This window comes from Amphiprion ocellaris, chromosome 1 (assembly GCF_022539595.1).
Source record: "Amphiprion ocellaris isolate individual 3 ecotype Okinawa chromosome 1, ASM2253959v1, whole genome shotgun sequence".
NCBI classification, from domain to species: domain Eukaryota; kingdom Metazoa; phylum Chordata; class Actinopteri; family Pomacentridae; genus Amphiprion; species Amphiprion ocellaris.
The window spans coordinates 13181368-13205757 of NC_072766.1; the positions used below are offsets into that span (position 1 = coordinate 13181368).

At 39.1% G+C, this 24390-nt stretch overlaps 1 protein-coding gene across 1 annotated transcript in view; it reads left to right on the top strand.

The window, feature by feature from the left end:
- prtga (protogenin homolog a (Gallus gallus)) overlaps window positions 1-17955 on the top strand; it is a 31460-nt gene extending 13505 nt beyond the window's left edge. The window contains exons 8-19 of the mRNA XM_023284239.3: window positions 133-297; window positions 1284-1589; window positions 2467-2655; window positions 8254-8349; window positions 8448-8634; window positions 9326-9453; window positions 9578-9748; window positions 11998-12177; window positions 12300-12423; window positions 12527-12668; window positions 13005-13118; window positions 13448-17955. Coding sequence (XP_023140007.2) covers window positions 133-297; window positions 1284-1589; window positions 2467-2655; window positions 8254-8349; window positions 8448-8634; window positions 9326-9453; window positions 9578-9748; window positions 11998-12177; window positions 12300-12423; window positions 12527-12668; window positions 13005-13118; window positions 13448-13849 — 2204 coding nt within the window. The 3' untranslated portion in view covers window positions 13850-17955. The remainder of the gene's footprint in view (window positions 1-132; window positions 298-1283; window positions 1590-2466; window positions 2656-8253; window positions 8350-8447; window positions 8635-9325; window positions 9454-9577; window positions 9749-11997; window positions 12178-12299; window positions 12424-12526; window positions 12669-13004; window positions 13119-13447) is intronic.
- The last annotated feature ends 6435 nt before the right edge of the window (window positions 17956-24390 follow it).

Sequence of the window (24390 nt, forward strand, 5' to 3'; positions counted from 1 at the left end):
GTGTAGCTGTGCAATTTTTTTTGTAATGACATGATTATGAATGACAAAGCTTTGAGAATAAACAGAACTGCATTTGACCTGTTTTAAAGTAGGACAAGGTTAACTCATTTTCTCAACTTGTCATTTGTCCAGGATTAAACAATGAGGAATATCAAGTTGTCATTGGAAATGACACGACTCGGTACATTATTGATGATCTGGAGCCAGCTCACAACTACACCTTCTACGTGGTGGCCTATATGCCCATGGGAGCCAGTCGAATGTCAGACAATGTGTTCCAGCACACGCTTGAGGATGGTGAGGCCTGCATCAACGGAAAATCTCAAATCACAAAATCAAAAACAAGTCATACAGCAGACTTAGATGATGGAAGTTTATATTACATGGACCTCTGTGTAGGCAGTGCTTATTGATAAGTTAATTATGGAGGTCAAATTTATAACTTTTACCTAATTACTTAAAAATATTTACAGGATGTGTGACTGTGTCATGTAATGATTCTAACTATATTGTGGCAGTTTCCTCTACAAACTGTACACTCCATTGTGTGTTTTATGGTACAGTTTTTACTCTGTTGCCATTAGCGATATGGAAAGGTTATTCTACATATAGTTTTATTCTGTAATACTGACGCATATTGTGATGTGGTACATTTCCTGGAAAACTGATTAAAAGCAGTGTTTAAAGGCAAAGTAACCAAACAGGGATGTCTTTTTTGGCTAATCCAGCAAATTAAGTACTGGACCATACTGGTAATCCATCATAGTGATACATAAATCACATAAACATCCCATTTTGCCATAAAACTGTCTTCTTCATTGATTTGCAACTGTTCTGACCTAATACAAGCAAAAACATGAATGGGATAGTTTTTCACCCATCTATATTGGCATAACCCATAGTTCCTGCTGGTAACAGCAATTGCAGTTTATTAACAGAAGTGTCATAATTCTGCTACTTTGTCAGCAATACATCACATCCATCAGTATTTTGTAATTATGCTGTTTATATTGTAGCCAAACAAAGTTGTGTTGTTTCAGTAAAGAAGCTAGTCAGTAATTTGACTTTTCAGTCATGGCAGGAGCAATAGCAGTCTCTGAATTAATGCTGCTCATAGCATGGAGTTTTCCTTTCTAGTGTAGACAAACCTTAAGAGATGATAGCTATTTGAAAGCTTCAGGTTCTACTGTTTGATTTTATAGTGCATAATCAGATGAGGTTATCGTTTGAGTGTTATGGCATCATGACTTAGATCACACTTGTGTTCCTGTCGTGGTCCACAGTTCCCCTGCGTGCCCCAGAGCTCAGCCTCACCAGCCACAGCCCCACAGACATCCAGGTGTCCTGGCAGCCTCTTCCAGACAAGCTCAGTCGTGGCCGAGTCTCCGGCTACCGCTTGTCCTATCGCACCAGCTCTGAGAGTGCAGTGTCCCAGATAGAACTACCTGGAGAAAAGACCCAACATCTGCTGGAAAACCTGCAGCCAGACACCATCTACCTTCTGCGTATTGTTGCGGCTACCAGCATAGGGTGGGGTGAGCAGTCTGCCTGGACATCTCACCGCACTCCAAAGGCATCCAGTGCTCGAGGTACAACATTTGGATGAGCTGTCCTTGAAATTTCTGAAATGGCAGCATGTAATCACAAAGATAAGAAATGTTTTTCACAATTTCAAATGTGCTGGAAATGAAAAAAAATTCTCGTTTACCCAGAGGAAGTTGACCAAAATGGCTGAATTATCACTGCACTCCCTTGTTCAGAAGGAGAAGAGCTTGCTCTAATAATCTTGTTAAGGCATTGCGTTTGTTACTCTGTGACCTTTGCCCTGCACTGTCAGTAACACTGGAAGGGCTTCAGTCATGGGTCATAAAGGGAGCGACTCAGGCCTCCGGGTGGGAAAGAGTATATGGCTGTTTAGGGCTACATCTGAAGCTTTGATGTGGGGGATGGTAGGATTCGTTTTTCCTGCCCATCTCTATTGCCCTCAATCCCCAGTTTAAACTCAGACAGGGGTCTTCAGTTGGAAAACCTTCATTCCCTTCGTTCCTAAAATGAAAATGTGTGAAATGGCTCCCTGTTGTGTGGTTTTCCTTGGTCTGTATTGAGTGTGAAACAGCTGGTGAGGCATCAGATGGCAGTTTTCAAAGAAAACCTGTTCAGGAACCTCCTCAGTCCATCACAAACACTGGAAACAGCTCAGTGGATGGATTACAGTTTTCCAAGAAAAAGTCTATGTTTTCTAAAGAACTTCAGTTATTATGGTATACATAGCAAAACAGAGTCTTTGAAGTCTTTGGATTGCATTCAGAGATTATCAAAATAACTTTCTTAAGCACAGAGTGAAAATGAAAAGCATGTCAGCAGCAGCGGGGTGGTTCATTTTAACACAGAGCAACATCTGTACCACATGGAATTTTATCCAGTGTGCTTTAAGGTTAAATGTTTTTCTGACTCCTCTCTCTACAGTTCCTCTGGCTCCTGAGCTGCATTTGGAGCCTTTGAACTGCACCACTATTTCAGTGCGCTGGCAGTTGGCACCCAAGAACTCAGCCAGTGTGCAAGGCTACAAACTCTTCTACCACGAGGAGAGCCAGCCTGAAGGCGCCCCGCTGCAGCTGCGTGCCTCTGATTATGCCCACACCATCGGAGGCCTCGGTGAGTTTTGCTTCAACTTACCTTCTGCTGCTGTGGTACCTGGTATGTAGGTGATGATAGAGTATTTACATGGTCTTCTTGGGAACACTGACACATGATAGAAATTATATATTCATACTGCAGTTTCTTTGTCTGATAAGATTTTGAGGTATTCTGCTGTATAGTTGTGCATCTTTAGAAGAAAAGGGATTTCCTCTGACACTAATCTACCTGACACCTAAATGAGCGTAGTTAATTGTCTTGCTAACATAACTGATGGGGTGTAATATGTGTTTTTACTTGATTATGGGTGGTTATTAACAAGTTACATTAAGTTATGTATTTCTCCACGTTGTTATTCAAACTTACAGGGTTTTCAGGATAATAGTATGTGGTGGATAATTTTTTATTGAAACCAGCAGCAGCAGTTATTGACAGCCAAGCATATGAGTGATTAATTGGCTAAAGTCTTCTTGTCACGTGTGGAGCAGAGGTTCATTAGGTGTGGAGCAGAGCAGCACCACATCCCACTTCCACGACCTCCCAACCTCTGCGTTGGATTTAAGTGTGTGACTTTTCTGCGACTGCTGGATGGTGTTTGAGGCGTATCACAGCTTTTTCCCCCTCTCTTTTAGCCTTTAGGTCAGATTCATTTTGACTTTTTTGTTTGAGAGGGGAAAAGGGTCTCAGGCCAGTGCAGTGGACAACTGACCATCTGTGGCCAGAGGGGGTCAACCAGGTGGCCAGCAGCTGACTTGTAAATCAGGAAGCTCTGTGCTTGAATGAGATCAGAAAGGGAAAAAAAAGAAGAGGAAGCACTATAAATTACTGTAGGTGTTAACTTTAACTGCTGCAGGCATTTTGTTAGATATTTACTTCGGGAAACGTAACTACTTTTATTGCTCGTGCTCATATTTTACTGATAAGACTGGTACTAAAAATGAGAAACTCAAATGCTGATGAAAATTGCATAAATCCTGACCTTATTTATCTAAATCTAAACCCATTTCCTGTGATGCTGCTTTAATAATATTTACAAATGGTAGTCAGAAAAAAGTAACTAAAATATTTCCCTGTATTTAATTTAATTTGGGTTTTACTGAGTATTTTATTGTTTTTCCACTTTTAATTCGATGATAATGTTATATGTTAATGTGCAAAAGTCTGCAGTTTCCATATTTCAGTATTTTCATGACTCTTTCTTGTGCTGAATATGAATGAATTGTTCTTGGAAGATGAGTTTCATCTGAATGGAAAGAATCATCTTTGTGTGGGTGTTTATTGCCTTGCAGGGCTGTGTTTTAAAGAGGGGAAAGCTGTTTTGTGGAGGTTGATTTATCATGTGTTTTATGACTGCTTTGAGCAGTGTTACTGGAGGAGCATTGACATCAAAGACTCTCATTGTGTTGGGCTTTGAGTGCCACAAAGATAGTTTATTAGCCAGGACTTCAAGGAATTGCAGCCTCTGACCAACTGAGCTGTAGGCCAAACAATGAACGTGTCTTGTGACCTCACTACCTTGAGATTTTTTTTGTCACAAATTAGCAGCAGCAGAGAGCATGAGGGGCGAGGTGTAAATTGAAGAATCTGACCTCCTGTGTGGCAACACTTCCTGCAGCAGAGAAAACATTGTTTTGCTGTGAAGGAACTCACTACAATGGAATTAATGCTTCTTCCCAATTATACATTCTTTCTTCAAGACATTACTTTCTGCTGTTTTTGTATTTATTATATTTCTTTTATCCTAATGATAGAGGATAATTTATACAAGAGACAGTTTTGAAAGGCTTTGATAACATTTACATTTTTAAAAGCAGTGAATGTGAACTATTAAAAGCTAAATACAAGAAATTGTAAACAGACGAGAATCTAGATAAAAAAATCCACTGCAATGATAAAAAACTTCTCTGATAGTAACTCAAATGGAGACGTGCCATGAACTCAGTGAATTCACTCGTTTAGAAGAAAAATGCTTTAAATAGTATTGCAAAAGTTAAACAATTTCACTTTAATGGTGACCATCTGATCTTTGGGCACACAGGTGTGGTACATTGTGAATTCTCTGCAAATTCCCTTTTAGTTTTGAATATTTTTCAAAGGTCTGCTTTGTTGCTTTTGTTTTTTATTTTATTATTGGTAAATACATTGATGATTATTTTCTGGAAATCATTCTCAGCAAGTACTGATAGCAAGGCAGATAAAATCTGAGCTCAAAATCTGAATGGAGAGTGAGAGGACAGAACCTTGGTTTGTTCATATTTATGTGTTGTACTGTAAAGTCCACTAGTCATTAATGAGAAGAGCATGGTACCATTTAAAATAACTTCCCTCTTTGAAAACTCTGCTCCTGCAATTTAACATTTTAGTAATTGCACTGGAAACGGCATTGTGGACCTTATATACTTCAAATTTTGAGGGCTGATAACTTATGTTATTATGAACAATTTTTGTCTTTCTTTTAAACTCCACTTTGAAGCCCTGCTGTGAGCGACTTTGAACCCCTGTGACTTCAAAATGTGCTGAATGTTGATTTTTCTCAGCAGGCGATCACTGCAAATTAAATCTGCTTGTACTGTAAATGACATTTCCTATAATCCACTCGATGTAGGACACAGCAGCCATCCCCTTTTTTTTGCCAATAGCATTGATTTCTGATCAGCTGCGGTAAAAGTGGATGCTGCTGATTCAGCTCTGTGTCCAGCTGCAGAAGAGCATGCTCTGAGCTGGCCGCCTGTTAAATTATCACCTATGACGTTCCAGATGATTGAAAGCACACCATGAGGGACAGGAATGTGCTCGAGAGGCTCCAGTTGGGTACAAATGGCACAGTAATGTGACCTTTCCTCACATTTGTATTCTTTGTTTGGCCGATGAGAAGAACATGAATAGTCAACGCTTAAATACCTCTCATACCTGTTGGCACCAGACAGCGCTGTGCACACAACTGTAGATTTATCTCACAGCCACTGGCCATGTTGCATCTTTTCCACTCCTTTTATTAAACACGTCAGAAAGCGCCGTTGTTTTAAAAGGTTGTTTTGTGATGAACCTGCGTTGTGTGTGAGTATATGTCTGTGTGTTGATTTGTGTGAGGAAGGGCAAGAGAGAGAGAGAGAGGTGGTGGGAGGGATGATAGATGCTGGTGTGAGGGTTCAAGCAGGAGATGACATTTACGGCCCCTGTTCACTCCTTACCGCGGCCTGGGGGGCCTTTGGCAACAGAACAAAACTTCAGGGGCCAACGGGAACTGCATTTTAGCTGTAAAAGAAGGGTGACCACAAATGGCTCAAATATGCCCTTTAATACGCACAGAATAATTTATGGCAGTAAAGCCACGCATCCTTCTAGAAAACACTCAAGGAATTCTGTGGTTGCTGAAGTAGAGTGAAGACTATAATGTGTAGTTTTGCAGCTGTGTTTGTAAGAGTGGGAAAATTAATTGGCACAATGATTTTTATCAGCAATTAACAATTTTAGTCTTTTAATCAAGCAAAAAATCCAATTAATAGTGTTTCCAGCCTCTTCAGTGTCAGGATTTTCAGCTTTTTCATGTTCTATATGACTGTAAATGGAATATTCAATCAAGTCATACACACTTCCACAATTTTGTTGACATGTAACATAAGTGATAGTTCCAGCCTTACCATCAGGATCTCATAGTAAAACATGAGGCATCAACATTTACTGCGTGCTAGCTTCTTTTCTGTATCAGAATTTGTTTATTGCATTACTACACAGTTGCAGTGTATTTTATCGGTGGTTTTAGTAATGCCTCCTCTTGTTTGTCGTCTTGATGTTGACGCCCCAGGATATAACCACTTATTCTGGACACATCTCGATGTCCTGAAAGCTTTAGGTGACTCCAGTATGACTGAAAAACAAACCTGTCTGCTGAGTTTTCTCTTATCAGGACGCTTTGACACCACTTAAGTGCCATTTTACTTTGACTCTTGGCGTTTCCCTGTTTTTCCACTCACTTCCTTTGCGTGACCCTCCCCCTTCAGAGAGAGAACGGTAACCCCTCCTTTTGCAGGATTTAGCTTGCCCAGATTCCATGTCAAAGGTCGTGGCCCAGATGTCACAGCTTCCCCCCTCTCAGAGCTCCTCTCTCGCATAATTACGGCAGGCCCATTGTACTGCGGGGCTGGGTAGATGTGCACACTATGTGCCTGCTCCTCTTTATAGGTGGACACTGAGGCTTAACAAACTGCAACAAAAACTCCGGATAACAAGGTGGACATTGTGCAAAAAGTCTAGGAATTCTGTCTTTAAATTTCTCTTGACCTAGCAAGTAGAGATAGATGCCTCTTTTTTAATTCTGATCATCTCCCTGCTCAGTGCTGACATAGTAAACATTTATCTACTCTGCACAAAGACCAGCAACTCATGAGTACACTTTGTATTGTGAATGAGTGGGTCATTATGTTTTTTTCTTAGTCTTACTTGCCTTTGTAAATAACTATTTCGATGTAGGAATCCTGAGCAAAAATAAAGAGGCTCATCTCTTATTCCACACCCATGACCCCGGATTCTTTCAGAGTTTTATCTCAGCCTGACCTGCCCTGCTGTGGCTCCAGTGAAACTCCTCGGGGCTGCATGGGGGTGCAAATAACGTAGCTCCACCCCTCCTAAACTTTACTAACCTCCATGGACACACATTCATCTCCCGTGGTCTCCCTGTTCTCTCAAGCCCCATAGAAGTGTATTTGTTTTCTGCAAGACACACAGATCTCTAGTAATAGTATTGGCCTCAAGATTTATTTTGTGTTACTTTGGAATTGCATTTATTTATTTGTGCTATATGTTCATATATGTTTTATAATGTCTGCAAGAAACTGTACTTGATAACTTCATGTTGTCAACAAAAATATTTTTTATCTTGAAAAGCTTTTGTCTTGCCAGATTGTGATTAAGCATTTGAGAAACACTAATTAGAGAGGATGCCACATTTCTTATATTGTGTACAAGTTGCCTCATATGAAGCACAGTAGCGATGATGCATGCAACATTTAAATTAGAACCTGATCATTATTCTTTTAGGGGGTAAAAGGGACATTTGGTCAGCTGGCTATTGTTCAGCAGAGGGTCTTCAGGGTCACTGAGGCCTGCAACTGCTGTTGACCATCAGCAGTGTTCCTCCCAGGGGATTGTCTCCTGATTTAACCCCGAGATTCAGGACCATAGTAGAGGTGGCTGCTGACCACTGACCAGCAGGCCTGACCGGGGGCTGCTTATTTGCAATCAAAAGGCTTGGGGTGACAGGGTGATGGATCGTGGAGCTCTTCTGTTCTGCTGCCCTGAGTGTTGTTGAAACTGACCAAAGGAGTCACAGCACCGAGCATCTGTCGCACTGCCTCACCTCTCGTTCCCACCACACCATCAGAGCAGAAACCTCAGTGACCCCACACCCACACAGTCCAGCTCTCTTTCAAGTAGCACCCCTGCTTCCTGTTGGCTGCAGGAGTCACGTTGTCATCTGGCACACTGCTGTGGCTCATGTTGAATTATTACATTGGTTTCTAAGCTGTGGTCATCACAAATCTCTGCATGCTTCCTGAAGTCTACATACACCGAATGAGTTAATATACAAATTTTGTGTCTCTGTTTTTCTTAATGAAGACCCAAGAAAGAAGTACCACGTTAAGCTACTGGCTTACAATGTTGTTGGAGATGGATACCAAGCAGACCAGACCATCAGCACCCCTGGATGTGTCTGTAAGTCACATTTTCAGTGCATTTCAGCCACTGTCATGTCTTGCATTTACTTTAAGCCAAAATGGGAAAAATTACTTTCATTTCAATGCACCTCTCAGCTGTCCGAGATCGCCTGGTGCCACCTCCACCTCCGCCACACAATGTGTACGCCAATACCAACAGTTCGACTGCTGTCTTTCTGCACTGGGGCAGACCAGCCTTCACCTCCAGCCAGGCAATCAACTATACTGTCCGCTGCAACCCAGTTGGCCTGCAGAACGCCTCCCTGGTGCTCTACCTGCAGACGTAAGAATCTCCTCGTTTTCATTTAAAGCTTCTTTAATGTTTTCAATTGGCCATTTAGAGACTGAATTCAAGAGTCGAACATAACTCACACATATTTAACAGGAACCAAAGTATCTGTGGTATTGTAGTGACTAGTGCAGCTTTAGTATATTTCTGGAGCAGACTGTTTTATAGATTTCCTATCTATAGAGGGATTCATGGAAAGTCAAACCAGATGGACAACACTCTATGATGGCTTGTTTTATCTTAACACTGTATTATATTATTGCCTAGTTTGACATTTTCTCAGCTGAATTACCTCCTTCAGCACTATTCTCACACACACGTGGGAAAGTTTACAAGTCACCAGTTTCTCTCTGTTGTGTCTTTCTCTCTCACTGCCATCACAGCTCCACATCACCACCTTCTGGTCATTTATAAAAGACCTGTTCACCCTAGTTAAACTCGGTAATATCATGAGTGACCAGAGTATAGTTTTTTAAACGGGCATGCCTTTTTAAATGATTGCACTTTCAGTACTGTTTCAGCTTGCTGCTTAGAGTTTATTTTTTCAGTATGACCTGCACAGCTAATACCCCAGTGAATCACTCTGAACATACAGCTGGATAAATAGGGCCTCCTGTAGGCAAAAAGAGATAAATGCTTTCAGAAGCCTGGTCCTTTAAGTGTCTCTCATGTCTTTATTCTGCAGGAGTGTGCAGAGCCTCCTGGTGCAAGATCTGGAGCCCAACACCAAGTATGAATTTGCTATTCGCCTTCATATTGATCAGCTGTCCAGCCCCTGGAGCCCTGTGGTCTATCAGACTACTCTTCCTGAAGGTGAGCGCAAAACATTTCATTATTATTTATATGGTTTCTACAATCATTGTTAGCATGACACGTAACTCCCCGTTGTGATGACATCCATGTTAAAGTGTTTTGCCTTTCATCCGTCCCCTCCCAGCTCCCACGCTGCCACCTTCCAACGTCAAAGTGACTGTGATTGAGGAGGACACAGCTCTTGTTTCATGGAAGCTCCCAGATGAACCTAATTTAGCTGTGACTCATTACACAATCCTGTATGCTTCTAGAAATGCCTGGATAGCCGGGGAATGGCAAGTGCTGCAAAGAGAAGGTAAGGAGGAGAGTGGAAAGAGGTGCTTAGATAAAGAGGCATTACAGATGTGTAGCAGAGGGGGAGACACAAAGCTTTAATTCTGCATCAGACAAACGGTCCATTGGAAATCAGTAACTCATTTCATCCTCTAATCTCTGTCTCTTTTCATTGGGATCTCAGAATTGTCCAGGACAGGTAGAGCTCACTGGTTTTGTCTCACCGATAAAAGATCAGCTTAGAGGTTTAATGTGATTAGAACAAAGATTTTCATTTACATTGTTAATGATCGTTTTTAACTACGTCTATAAATAGACACAGTCTGCATCTCTCTTAGTTTTTTTGTGCCAAACTGCCTATTATACAGATAATAGAGGATCACATTAAAGTACCACAGCTTGCATTTAGTATTTAGTCGAATCTTTTCATTGCTGCTGTGTTTACACCTGCTATAAAGGCTTAGAAATGACGTCACTGTGTTATGTTGATATGAAAAAAAAGATTAAGGATAGTTTTAATCCTGGTGCTGTCACACAGACATTTTGCTTTTTGCTTTATTTCAAATATGTATTTTACTATTTTCATCATTGAAAAGCTTACTGAAATAGTCATAATATTGACTTTGTATATTTCAAAACAGTTTCTAGTTTTTATGAATAATGTTTTAATTTACATTTGGATAGCTTTAGTGTGAAAGTGTTTAAATTGTACAGTTTACTGCTGGACTTTTCATGTGTATCTGAATGTGTGCCGTGAAACATAATGCACGAATGTCTATAAAGCTGTGAGTCAGAAGGAAAAAAAGCATTAAAATGGTTATCAGTTAACTGGGACAGAGTTTTGTCTTTGTAGGTTAAATTTACATTAAAATAATTCTGTTGCCAGCGTCAATGCAGAAAGAAGACTTCACATAGTTATTTCACAAGATCGAAATATTAGAATGTGCAGAATGTGGTGTCATACAGCATCCTTGTATGTGAAAACAGCGGTAAAAATAGTAGCAAGCATTAACAGAGACTATAAAGCTGTTGTTGTATCTGATTTGTGAGGCAGCAACGGTGTTTTTAAGAGTTGATGACCTCAGGAAATACACAAAAAAGAAGGGGTCAAAAGTGAAGCCATTCACAAAACCCCTCCAGCTCAGCACAGCCCCCTATTACATCAAACTGAGCACCCACCCCCCTTCAGGCCCTGCTGGGGCTCTGGTGGTGTGGAGACTGGGTGGTGCTGGTTATGGGAATGTGTATAGCTCTGATCCTCTGACCCCCATGTCTTTCCCTCAGAAGCTCCACTCACACAGCACCTCTCACGAGGATTGTTTTTATGCTTCTCTAAAACTGCATCACAGAGTCCTGTTCTTCACAGGTCAGCATTTGAACATTAAAAGAATAGTAAAGCATTTTGGGAGATATCCTGTTTAGGTTCTTAGCTTTTGGCAATTTGTTATTTTTACACTTCAGTTACTGTTTGATTTGAACATGTTAATAAGTGAACTTTAGAGGTGCTGCTCGGATTATGTTCACTTCGGATGGAGCAAGGCTGTTTCACTGTGTTTCCAGGCTGCTGACTATATTCATATATTGTGTACAGACAAAACAGTGGTATATACAAATACCTGCATTTCCAAAACTGTTCTCTAGATGTTATCTCTAAAAGCAGTTAAATGCCCCACTGCAGAACCAAAAACTCCACCGTCTTAAGCATCACCAGATATCTCCAGATATTATACTGTAGTATTTTTTTTCCTAATTAGTAGATTTTTTAAAAAGTACTTATTTCATCATGTATTAGACTGCCTCACAGTGGAGGCATGAAATATACAAACATCAATATGTGATAAAAAAAAAAAGATTTCTAAGAACCTTGGTTTTGTTAGCTAGTTTATCAATTTTACATATGTATTAAATAATGCATCTATATGATTCCTGACATGTTGAAAACCTGTCTTACAGCTCAATACCACAGCTCTCAGTCTTCTCCAGCTGATTGCTATAATACGTTTGTGTGCAGTATAAGTGTAAAAATCCTTACAATGCTAGTAAGTGGACCTTGAGTTAAGATTTGTTTATCATGCTCTTAATCTCTTCAAATACTATTAGTTGCATTTCCTCGTGATCTGTGAATGTCAGACAACAAAACTCACACTTTACTCCTGATTTCAAGGTTTAAACATGAGGGCTACAATTATCTTGTTAAAACACCAGTAAGTTTAACAAGACAAAAGCACTTTTTTCAACATTGTATTCACAAAGACTTAATTGTCATGACAGGGAGCATCACCATGGCGCTGCTGGAGAACCTGAAGCCTGGACAGGTTTACTTGGTGAAAGTTTCTGCATCCAACAGCATGGGCGATGGACCATTTTCTCACGCGGTAGAACTGACCGTACGAACAGATCTCTCCTCTGGTCAAGATCTCCACCTCTCTCGTGGATCTACACACTCAACAGGTCAGTGACATGCTAATAGAGTTACATGATACTGGATAATGGGAGACTGTTGAAACTAGGCCATCACAAGATACGATCTCAGTGTTCTGTTTTTTTTCTTTTTTTGGTTTAATCCCTCACAGCCTTTTCTGATGGATTTTACCACCTGGACCAAAAGTCAATGACGGGTATCAGTGTGGGAGTCTGCATCGCTCTCATCTGCATCATCATCTGTGCTTTCATCATCATCTGCAGAGGCAAAAACAGGTACTTAGTACCTCTGAACAGTGATGACAGTCATGGTCCTCCAATATCCCAGTTTTTCCTTCAGTGACCTGTCCCTTATGACGGCATGTTTATTTTCCTCTAGGAAATTTTCATCTGTTAAAACGTACAGAGAAGGGGTGAACACATCTGCAGCAGCTGCAGGACATCTGGGTGCTGAGGGACAAGTTGAGGGCACCGATGTGGCCGTGCCAATGATGAGTCGAAGTAATTTCATTGATGCCAAGGTACAGTGTGTCGCACGGTCACCAAAAGACTTGGAAATTGTTTTTCTAACCTGGAAAATGCTTGGAAATGTGTTATTAATGTTGATATTTTTCAACTTTTGGGAAATCCGAAATTGTAGATAAGGATACTAATTCGAAAAATCTGTTAATCGTAATAATATTGCAGGTTTACAGTTTCATATGGTTTGCAAAAGTTGCTCGAAGACCCTGATTTTACACCAACTACTTCAAATATAGTTACAATAATATCAAGGCTACTGATTCATCCTTATTTTACAGTCTGAAATCATTTTATAGTGTTACGTTTCAAACATTAAAAGTATTTTTTCCTCATAGGGGGGAACAAACCTTGTCATCAATTCTCTCGGCCCTGTTCAGCCCAGCACTGAGAAGAAAAGGAAATGGTTTTCCTTCGGCGGTGGAGTGAAAAAGGACAGTAAAACCATGCAGGTAAGATTAAGAATGATGAGTATTGCTCACTATCAGCAACACGTACATTGGCAGATAAAAATCCCACACTGCACTGCTTTCCCAGGCTTCTCAGTCATGCTCTACCTGTCATTTATAGGCTAACTACCTGATTGGTGGTAATTGTTAAAGGCTTGAACAGCTTGGAAATGTGGACCAGAATGATTTCAGAAGCTCTAAGTTTGGATGATTTCATATGAAGGCAGCATAATATCTTTTTCAAAACTTTATGATCAGCTGCAGCTTTCTGCAGCTCTAAGACTCATCCATGAACAATCAGACTAACAGGAGAAACTTTCTCTGTCCTGCAGAATATGAGACACAGCTCTGCATCTTATCAGCCAGGCATCACAGTGTTGACCTACGAGGAGGAGTTGTCCATGTCCCTGAATCAGCCCCCCACCCTGCAGGTCCTGCTCGGGCATCCCGGCGACACGGAGGGATCTTCTAACAGCGAAGGCAGCCACGAAACTGGAGACTCCGGTCGCTACTCTCACGACGAGATGGAGTTGACCAACCTGTCTGGTCCCAGTAGCCGGCCACCATCTCTGAAAGCAGAGGACAGCGGAGATTCGGACTGCAGCGGCCCCGCAGAAGAGCCGAATGAGCTGTCGGAGGACAGTCAGACTGACATGAAGGTGAAAGAGTCTGTCGATATCAGCTGCTGTGAACATGAAGCCCAGAGCGTTTCTCAGTCTGCACTTCCTGTCTAAGTGTGTAGACGTGTGTGTGTGTGCGTGTGTGTGCGTGTGTGTGTGTGCGTGTGTGTGTGTGTGTGAGGGCGTGAAGGCAGCGGTGTACTTGCAGAAAAATTTAACTGTTGAGGCTGTCGCATCATAAAAACGTGAGTTCGCCACAGCTTCCTTTTTGTTTATTTACACTCCATGTCAAGGGAGGCAAATAACAGTTATAGGCAGATCTTAGGACACATGCTCATTCACTTTCTGGTGGAAAGTTAGATTAGAAGATCAATATCACTCATGTATCTGTCAAATGCAAAGCTTAACCCATTTAGCTTAGCTTCGCACAAAGAGTGGAAACAGCCACCCTGAACAAAGACAACACAATCCATCTACCAGCATCATTACACCTCAGCTGTTTAAAGTGTTTCAATTTTAAATCAAAGTGTGGATTTTTGGGGCATTTATGCATCAGACAACAACTCTGGCTGAGAGCAGTGACTTCCTGGAGTCTCGGCTAGTTGTCCAGCGACTGTGCAGAGCCAAGAAATAGTCCAGCACATAGCCCTCTGCAAAACAGCTATTTGTTGTTTTTCACTTTGTTTCTCCCTATAAAACAATTGACATACAACATGTTAATTAGTGCGCTTTAGATTTGCTGGTAGTTTGATTTTGTTACTTGGGAGCAGAGGAGGTTACAGTAGCTGTTGTGAGTCTAGACTTTGTGCCAAACTAAGCTCATCAACTGAAGCTGCGAATTGAACTGAAGGGGTGAGAGTGATAGCGATCTTCTCAGCTAACTCTCAGCCAAAATGAGAATAAGCACCCAAAAAAAATCCACAGTCAAGAAACACAAAGACCCATCCACACTAACCTTCTCAGTTTATTTTTTCTGCCACTACATTGCAGGCCTGAATGTCAGTGTGAGAGTCCTGTAAGCATGAAAGAGAGGCGTAAAGAAGCAAAGGGGAACATTTTTCACCTTTACCCCTTTTTCTTGCTACAGACAGTGAACAGGAAGCCAACCAAGGCCTTTGCAGTACGAAATGTTGGCAGGAACGGTCGTTTGATTTCTTTTACTTCTATCTTTTCCTTTCAATGAATGTAATTTTTTTTTCTCTTTATTTGTGTGTATGTTTTTGGAAAAAGAAAATCTCACCCACCATGAATGTTTAAGAAAAGATTGTCGAAGTGACATTTCTGACATTATTTAATAGAGTTTATCACTGGAGCGAAGGGAAGCGTGAGTCCTTTTTGCTGATTATCTACCTCTTGTTTGCCTCTGGGTAAACTTTCCACTGTATATTTAATAACTACTTATACCTATGTTATGTGATGAGCTGCTTCAGCTGCATTGCATTTTATACTTCCTGATGACTTTCTTCCTGATCGTCATCCCGTTTTGTCTTTTTTTCCCTTGCTTTGTTCTGATTTACCGGGTGGTAAGGGCGCTGCAGCTTCGTCCTCTCGCTCCACCTGTTGTGTGGATTGAAGGATGAAAAACACACATTATTTATCCCCTCAGATGTTGCTGAGGTACTGAGCCAGTATTAATAATATTTTTTTGTTCATTTTGTCCATTATTGAGTAATGGTATGATGGAAATAATAAGTGTCTCCATTGTTTTGTATGTTAGAGTGCAGCTGCCCTTGCTATTCCCGTTTTATACTACCTCGTTTAAGAATTAATTTTATTGTCTTGTTGTTTTCCTAAACTCAGGGAACAAGGTTTAGTACATTTGAAAAGTCATGTAGTGTTACATGGTGAACTGACAGGGTATCTTAGTACTAAACTGTTGTAGTGTGTAATTGCCTAAAAATGCTATGAATGTATCTCTGACATTGTGTGCCAGTAGCCCAGAAGTTTGTGCTGCCCTCCACACAGATGGAAGCCCACTCTATAGTTTTCTCCTCGGGCTCTACGATGTCTGATTTTTACAACAACACTCCCGTGTTTGTTGACTTCTTCATTTTATTTGTGTTAAACCAGAAGTGCTTGCAGTGACGTGTCGGTTCAGAAAAGCTTTATAATTGGCCTTAATGTGGAAAGTGTCCCTCAGACGCCCAAACCAAAGCTGAATCTGTCTGAGGGAGAAGCTCCACGTGAGAATGCAACACATGAAGAATGATTGTAGTGAAAGCAATGGAAGTGTTAAATCAGAGACTGAAGTGAAGAACTGAATGAACACCATGAAATGTTTTTCTTCTAAAAATCTATATTTTTGTTAGAAGATAATGTACTTCTGAGTACACTTTGTAGTTACTTTTTTGTTTTGCTTTGCTGTAGAGTAGGTGAAGATTAGCACTTGTCTGCCAAGTAGTTTTGTATTAGAGGCCAATGTGCAGCGGTGACTGTGACGCTATTTACCCAAAGAGTTGTTTGCTAATTGAATTTTATTTTAGTCTCTCAACTAATCTCCGGCAGAAGGTTACTGAGGAATGTGAAATAATCGTTAGACCAAAGATGAAACGCGGCCTTGGAGATCAGTTGAGGTGATGTTCCTCAAACAAAGCCTTGCACATTAGTGGCCTTGACCCGTGGCGTAGAGAGTGCAGAGAGCCGCAGGTTCAAACTGTGAGGAAGTGCCGGAAGGATTCACAGGTGCTTGACGGCGATTCAGTGACAATTAATAATCAATATTATGCACACTAACCAAATTATCCTGTCGCAGAGTTCCTCGAAAACTGTTGCAAACAGATGTCTGTACATTGTAGGTGAATATTATAAGAGATAAATAAAGGATATTATATTGTTTAGTATTCTGTGTTGCAACAGTGCAGGTGTGTGTCGGTGTGCACCCGCTGATATTTCGCCTTTTTTGTGTTTGTGACATTTCCTCGATCGAAATATAAAGTATTTTTGAAATGTATGAGCTATTATTCAAATATAAGACCTATATTTATCCTTTTAATCTCTAACAAATTGAAATTTATTGCTAGTTTTGAATTATTTTATGGTACAAGAGAGATATTAGAAACATCAGTGGGTGCACAAATGTTCCCACATTTTAATCAGAGGATTCTGCAGAGGATTCAATCATGGGGATGAAAAGTAACACAATCAGTTTTTTCTTTAAAAAAGCAAACAATGCAAACCAAAGAATTTTTTTTCAAAGGTCACCGTTGCATATTGGCAAGAGATCAGTTTATAAGCATCCTATCCTAGTGTGAAATGTTGTCATTTTCAGTGTTCTCATTCACATTTTGTAACTGTATGATGTGTTTTCCTATGAGAAAGCAGGATGAAAATGTTTCTTAGTCATCCTTTATTTCCACAAAATCAAATGTTGTCCCTTTTTTAATCTGTTGTCTTTTCAGGATGGATGTTTTTTTGACACAGTAAAGTCATGTTATCCTGGTAGACAGCTCCATTTTCACCTTAATGTGTTCATATATCCTGTATTCTTAGAGCTTTAAAGGCCCAGTCCAGAATCTGAAAACATGCTTATTTTTCTGAAGCCAAATCAGGTTTTATCATGTTATGACGATACCGGCTTCCTGCTTCAAAAAAATACTTCAGCTTTTCAGGTTTTTCAAATTGAGCTAATAAAACACAACCAGTGGGGTCGTACAGATTCTGTGTTGGGTCTTTAACAGTTCATGCAGGTACATAAGTGCTACCTTAGGTGTTCCATACAGAGATGAAACATACTTGGGTTGTTGGTTGAGGTTGAGCCGTCATCAAACAAGCCACCCAGGATTTTTATCTGCTGCTTTTCATCTCATAAATGTGTTACGTTGGAATTGTGTTGCTGTCCGAGCATGTGAATTAGAAGGGACGGAACACGGAGTCTGGTATGAACTGACGAACTGTGCTCTTTGTTCTGCCTTTTGCAGTAATGTTTAATTAAAATGTGGTGGAGCACTGCGGGTCATTTACAGTCAAACTCAGGGGGACCCACAGCCGCTCCACCTCCAGGAGAAAGCAGGTTTCAACTCTTGAAATTGAGGAATGTATCTTTTTGTAATTATTATGTTATCTGTTATTTTCTGTTAAATGTTTTTGTTACATTTTGTCTGTGTCAGCAAAATTTCTTGCCAGTTGTTATTTTTTTCCAAAAATGTTTAGTTAGGAGATTTTAGACGATGGTTAATAATGAAACAGTCTGATTCTCAGTTTAAATAAAAGTACAAAAACTATCTGATGTCTGCTTTTTTTTTCCTTTCCAACATGTGTTGTGCTGATTAACCCTTTAGAACCCAGCGTAGCGCCGGCGCTACGTTTTGCATATTGATTTTTGATTGGCTGTAGATTTTAAACCAGATGAGATAGATCAATAATTCTTTTTGCATATGAAATCTGGGGAGTTACACTAACATTTCACACAGTCACCAGGTCTCAGGGTGCTTTTTCGTTGCAGTGATGCGTTTGTAAAAATACACAATAAAGCGCACACAACAAAACTCTATAAACCAGACCACCGGTATTTGGAGGACTTCTTAAGTTGAAATAAGCGTGATCACGTTGTGGCTAGTGATGGTCCTCTGATACCCGAGGCTTCAACACATGCGCTGTAGCTCATGAAGCAAACGTATCGAGCCACTGTGCCGAGGCGTGGTTTGGTCACGTGACTCGTGACGTTTGAATCACTTCAGTGACGTTTGAAGCACGCAACTGCTTCGAATCACCTGATTGGTTCGGTTTGTTATGTGAATCACTCAGCGGGATCGAGTGTTCCGGGATAGGAGATCCCTATTTAGTGTTGTTCATTTGAATTGTTTTTCGCAGAATAGATTGTTTTTTTGCTGTTGTTTTTGTTTTGAGAGTTAGTAGTATGTCAGATTTCGTATTTCGTAGAGAATAGATAGATAGATAGATAGATTTTTATATATATATATATATATATATATATATATATATATATATATATATATATATATATATATATATATATATATATATATATATATATATTCCCAACTCACCACCCCCATGACACAACACCTGGCACAGAACCTTGTCAGGTGCTTAGCTGACAGACTACAAACCAAAGAATAGAACAGTTCACTGACTGTTGCTACACTTGTGGCTCTGCAGTTCAAAACTTTTGGATTCACCAATCAGAGTGGCAGCCAGTGTGAAAGAACGTTTAATAACAGAATGCACAACAATTAACATAAAGAATACCAAGCAGCAGTCATCTACGTCACAAGCACCACCACAGCCTCGTCCTCCACCACCAGCAGCACCTTCCACAGGTATTCTTTTTCTCTTCTGAATAGGGAATGACTGACATTTCTGGTGATGATGATGATGATCTTCAATATTTTTCAGTTCAACTGTGGAGCCTATTAGACGAAGACGCAAGTAGAGCCTGGCAAATGCAAAGCGCCACAGCGAATGCAATTGTAGAAAGAACGGCAGACCCACTGGCTTACTGGGCAACCCACAAAACTGTTTACACAAACTTGTACAATGGAGCCAAACATTTCCTGTGTACCTCAGCCTCATCTGTGCCGTGTGAACAGGTTTTTTTTTTTCTAAGGCTGGGGAGATAGTGAGTAAAAGAAGGAACTGCTTGAGTCCCAACCAATGTTCCCTGTAATTTTTCCTGAGTCTGAGCAAACACACAAACTCCCTGAGCGTCCCTTGGACCACTGTGAGCAACATCAGACGTGTGCACTGTGGTCACACCAGCATCACATCCATTCAAGTTACATGGTTCATTAAAAGAATCAAATTACAGCATTTACATTTCTGTTAAAACACTTTGTCAACAGGAGCCAGTTGAAGGCTGCAGTGATTTTAGTGACACTACAATGTATAAGAGTGAAGTTATTGAATATTTGTCTCTCTTTACTGTTGCAGCGGTTTTGCAAATTGCAGACGGACCCTGTTCACTCCATAGACACCAATGTTATTCCTGTAGCTTGAAAGACGGCTACTTTTGATAAAACTGGCTTGTAGCACATTGTCTGCCTTGCAACAATGGGAAAGAGGCACCGTTTATGTTTTGACAACCTATATCTAATGAGTTATTGATGCTGGAAGTCCGAATCTGTGAATATCTTTCCAACTTTACTGAACTTGGGGCCACTACCACCTAAGGAGTGATATATTTAATTTTGAAAAAAGCATTTAGCCATACTTAAAGCTTTAAGTGCTTTATTAACACGGAACTAAAACTTTTGTATTGTTTTATTATCACAGGTTCTGTCTGAAAAGAGGTGGCATCATTTTAAACAGTGAAATCAAACTAACAAAATGTAATGACCAACCAGTGAGTAATACTGGATTCTGCAAAAACATAAACAACTTTTTAAAAAAAATCTAAATCTTATTTTAACACAGTTAATGTATTAACTTATTTTTGTGTGTATGCATGTATTTATTGATTTATTTAGTACTGTTAACATATCAGAGTTCTGAGTGAATTTTTCTTAAGATAGGCAAAGGCCACTTATTGATTACATATAGGCTATTAAATGTTTATTAAAAACTAGAAAGCATTTAAAAAAAAACAACTTAGGCATTTATTGAGTCACTAAAATACTGTAGAGTACAGACCACATCAGCATGATTATAAGCATCCTCTGGTAAATTAACAACCAGATACTGATGTCTCTCACCATATGGACTTCAGGAGATGACTGGGGGATGATAAACTGTGACCTACTGGTTGGGTTCTCTCTGTTCTCATGTTTCTTACATGTTTGTCCCCTGACAGCCGGGTCCTAATGTTTTTTGAGCAACACACCATACTATGACGTTTTTACAATGATGGTTCTACTATGGAACCAGTTTGACATGTTCAGGTGTTCTTTGTGTGAAAACTCAGAGATTTCAGGGATCAGAAGGTGGTTTTCAACTTTCTTTATTAACTTTCTGCTTCAACTTTAAATTAAATTTCCTTCACTAAGCCAGCCCTCTGGACTTCCAGTAAGCTGTGTTCCTATTGGCTGTCCAGGTGGCTGCTTGGTGTTATCAGGAACACCTGAGCAGCTCAGTGTCTTCCTCCTTTATTTAGCTGCAGTCAAACATTTCCTCTGCTTCTCTTCACCACTGCAGCGGGTTTGGCTCCGTTGCTTCAGTTTGTTCTTTAGGCGTTGGCTTGCAGCTTCCAGCAGTAAAATCATCTTTAATGTGTTTCTTGGTGTGTTTTAGGGCTTTGTACTAGATGGTTGTCTTGGTAAATGTGGTTCTTTAGCCACAGTTAGCACATGGTGCTAATGTGTGCAGTGATTAGTGGATTTGGTGCAGCTGAGTTGTGTCTTTATCTTGGCTGTAGTGAGTCTTCAGAGGTTTTTGGTCAGACACATTCTGTATTCTTGTTTGTGAACCAAGGTTGGTTGTCCAGAAGGTAAGAGTTCCTGTCCTGATTCTCTGTTCTCAGAGGTTCTCTGGTAGGCTGCAGGAGACTTTAGTGTTTGGGTTGTACTAGTTTGGTTTTTGTACGGTTTCATTTGGACGACTATCTTGAGGCCCCTCCATGTGGTTTAGTGAGGTTTTCTGGAACAGTTCTACAAAGCAACCTGCAGCAGAAGAGACTTTGAGAGTTTTTAGGAAGTTCTGGAGACCAGACTTTAGAGCAGCAGAAACATTTGTCAGCAGTTTGAGCAGGAGAAGGTGAGCTTCAGAGTAGAAATGAGATGGAAACCTTCTTGACCCATGTGGTGAGGTCCTGTACCAAGAGTTTGAGCAGGTTGTGAAGAGTCTGTAGTTCTTTGGTCTGAAAGCACAAGAAGAGTCGACTCATTAAAGGAGAAAACAGGAGATATTGTTGGTTCTTCTGTCGCTCTGCAGTTTCCTTAGACTGAATATGAAGTTTATATTTTAAATGATTTACCATGTGAGCCCAAGAAGACTTCAATAAACTCCCTCCATCCCCTGAACACAACATATTTTATGACCATGTTAAATGTTTTTTGTTTTTTTTTTTTTTTTTTAATGTTTTTGAGTTTTAATCATAGTTTTTTGTCTTTGCTTGTTTAGTTTTGTCATCTGTGTAAAAGGTGCTAAACGAATAAAGTTGAATTGATAAACTGAATAATTGACTAACTCATGATTGTGACAACAGAAGTATTTTCATTGTGATTTAAGGGTTTATTTCATTTTTAAGGTTGGGGTTAAAATCTTGACAGAAAAAGAAGATTAAAGAAATAAACTACATAACAAAAAGCAATTAAATCAAACAAAAAAATCAATACAATAAAACTTTTAAAAAGTTTTATTGTTAAAAAGATTTAAGAAATTTTCTAATTAAACATTTAATTTTTTAATTGAATGTTTTGTCTTTTTAAAGGTTTAATAATCTAATTAAATGTTTTGCATTTTTTTAAATGTTTAATATTCTTGTTTAATTTTATTTTTTAAATGTTTAATTATGGAAAATATTTTATCTGTAATTTTTAATATTTGTATTTTAAAAATTTTGTTTAATTTCATAATGACATGTATTGTATGTTGTTGAATTATCTAATTCAATATTTTGTCTGTTTAATAGAGTTAAACATTAAATACAATTAAATTATATGTACATATACCACCTTTTAATTTTAGTTTTCTTTTTAAATGCTTCATTGTATTTTCTGTTTAATTCCTATTTGAAGTTTTATTGTCTTTATGATGTAATTTTCTAATTAAACATTTAATTTTTTAATTAAATGTTTTGTCTTTTTAAGGGTTTAATAATCTGATTAAATGTTTTGCATTTTTAAAAATGTTTAACATTCTTCTTGTTTAATTGTATTTTTTAAATGTTTAATGATGGAAAATACTTTATCTGTAATTTCTAATATTTGTATTTTAAAAATTTTGTTTAATTTCATAATGACATGTATTGTATGTTGTCGAATTATCTCATTCCATATTTTGTCTGTTTAATGTAATGTAATGTAATTTAATGTTTAACTCCATTAAACAGACAAAATATGGAATGAGATAATTCGACAACATACAATACATGTCATTATGAAATTAAACAAAATTTTTAAAATACAAATATTAGAAATTACAGATAAAGTATTTTCCATCATTAAACATTTAAAAAATACAATTAAACAAGAAGAATGTTAAACATTTTTAAAAATGCAAAACATTTAATCAGATTATTAAACCCTTAAAAAGACAAAACATGGGTGTCCATATAGCTCAACGGGTTAAGCAGGTGACCCATGTACAGGGGCTGGTCTCCGACGCAGCATCCCGAGTTCGAGTCCCGCTATTGGCCCTTTGCTACAAGTCTTCTTTCCTGTTTGTCTCTCACTACACCTATCCAATAAAAGGCCAAAAAAGAAAAAACATTTAATTTAAAAAACAAAAAACGTTTAATTAGAAAATTATATGTAGAAAATTATATCTTAAAGACAATAAAAGTTCAAATAGGAATTACACTGAAAATATAGTTACATAAGCACACCTTCTTTACTGACCCCTTTACCAATAAACCCCAAGACATACTTTGCCAAAATCCATAATAATCCATAAAATCTTTATTTGCACCAGCCCCATGTGAAAATGACATCAGTCTGTATTTGTAGAGCATCTCATGAATGTAGCAGCACCGTTTAAATGTTTCATAACACAGAATATAAGCAAAGAGTATATAGGGATACAGACAAACATGGGAAATAAGAAACGTGCTCTTCAATAGTTATTGTCATTATTATTACTAGTAATATTATTTTTGTGTCCACTACAACCCATACAATCATCTAGTGTAGTCAAACAGGAATGTGTGCATGGCGAATCAAATCCGAAACAATCCATGAACCAACGACCACGTCTTGATTGCACTTCATATTATTGACCACTAGATGTCCTACTCGAGCACTGTGTGTCATTGAGGCCTTGAGTAATGAACCTGTTTTGAATGAAGTGTCGAAGCTTCAACAAAGCCTCGATCAGCTATCACTAGTTGTGGCCATGACCGGTCACATGATTCTTATGTGTCCAAACAAGAGAGGCTCCCGTCCCCATCAACAGGAAGTGACGTTGTTGTCGGGAGTTGTAGTTTTTCAGCCGACAACTACAACTGTAGTTTTCGGCTGTAGCCCGCACAGATAGGAGCTCTCACTCGTTTCAGTCCCACTTTTATTTTTTATTTATTTATTTTTTTTTTTTTTACAAAAACATTCAGACACACAGCCCACACACACACCAGACATCCACCACGGTCCGTGTACGGATCTGGTAATTGGATTTTCCGTTCTGAAACGGGTATTGAAAAACAAAAAACGAGTGGTTATTTGATTTTCGTTTTAAAATACAAAAATTAAAATTGAAATACAAGGCGTTTTTCCTTTTCATGATCAAAAAGGGATATACGATTTTTTTTTTTTAAAAATGCTTTGATTTTCGTTTTATATTTAGAATAACAAGAAAGTAAAATCAGTAAGACAGAAACGAAAAAAGGTCCGTTTTTTCATTTTCTGAGACCGGAAGTGGTCATCAGCAAGTGTGGAGCCAAACAGAGTACGGTGCATAGACTGTACATACATTTTTTTTTTCGTTAGTTTTCATGGTCAAAATGAGAGATCAGGTGGCCGATCTTAAAATAAATCAATATTCATTTTTTTAATAGAGCGTTCAAGTTTTGCGAAGCCAGGGGGCGGGACTACTTGATTGACAGTCCG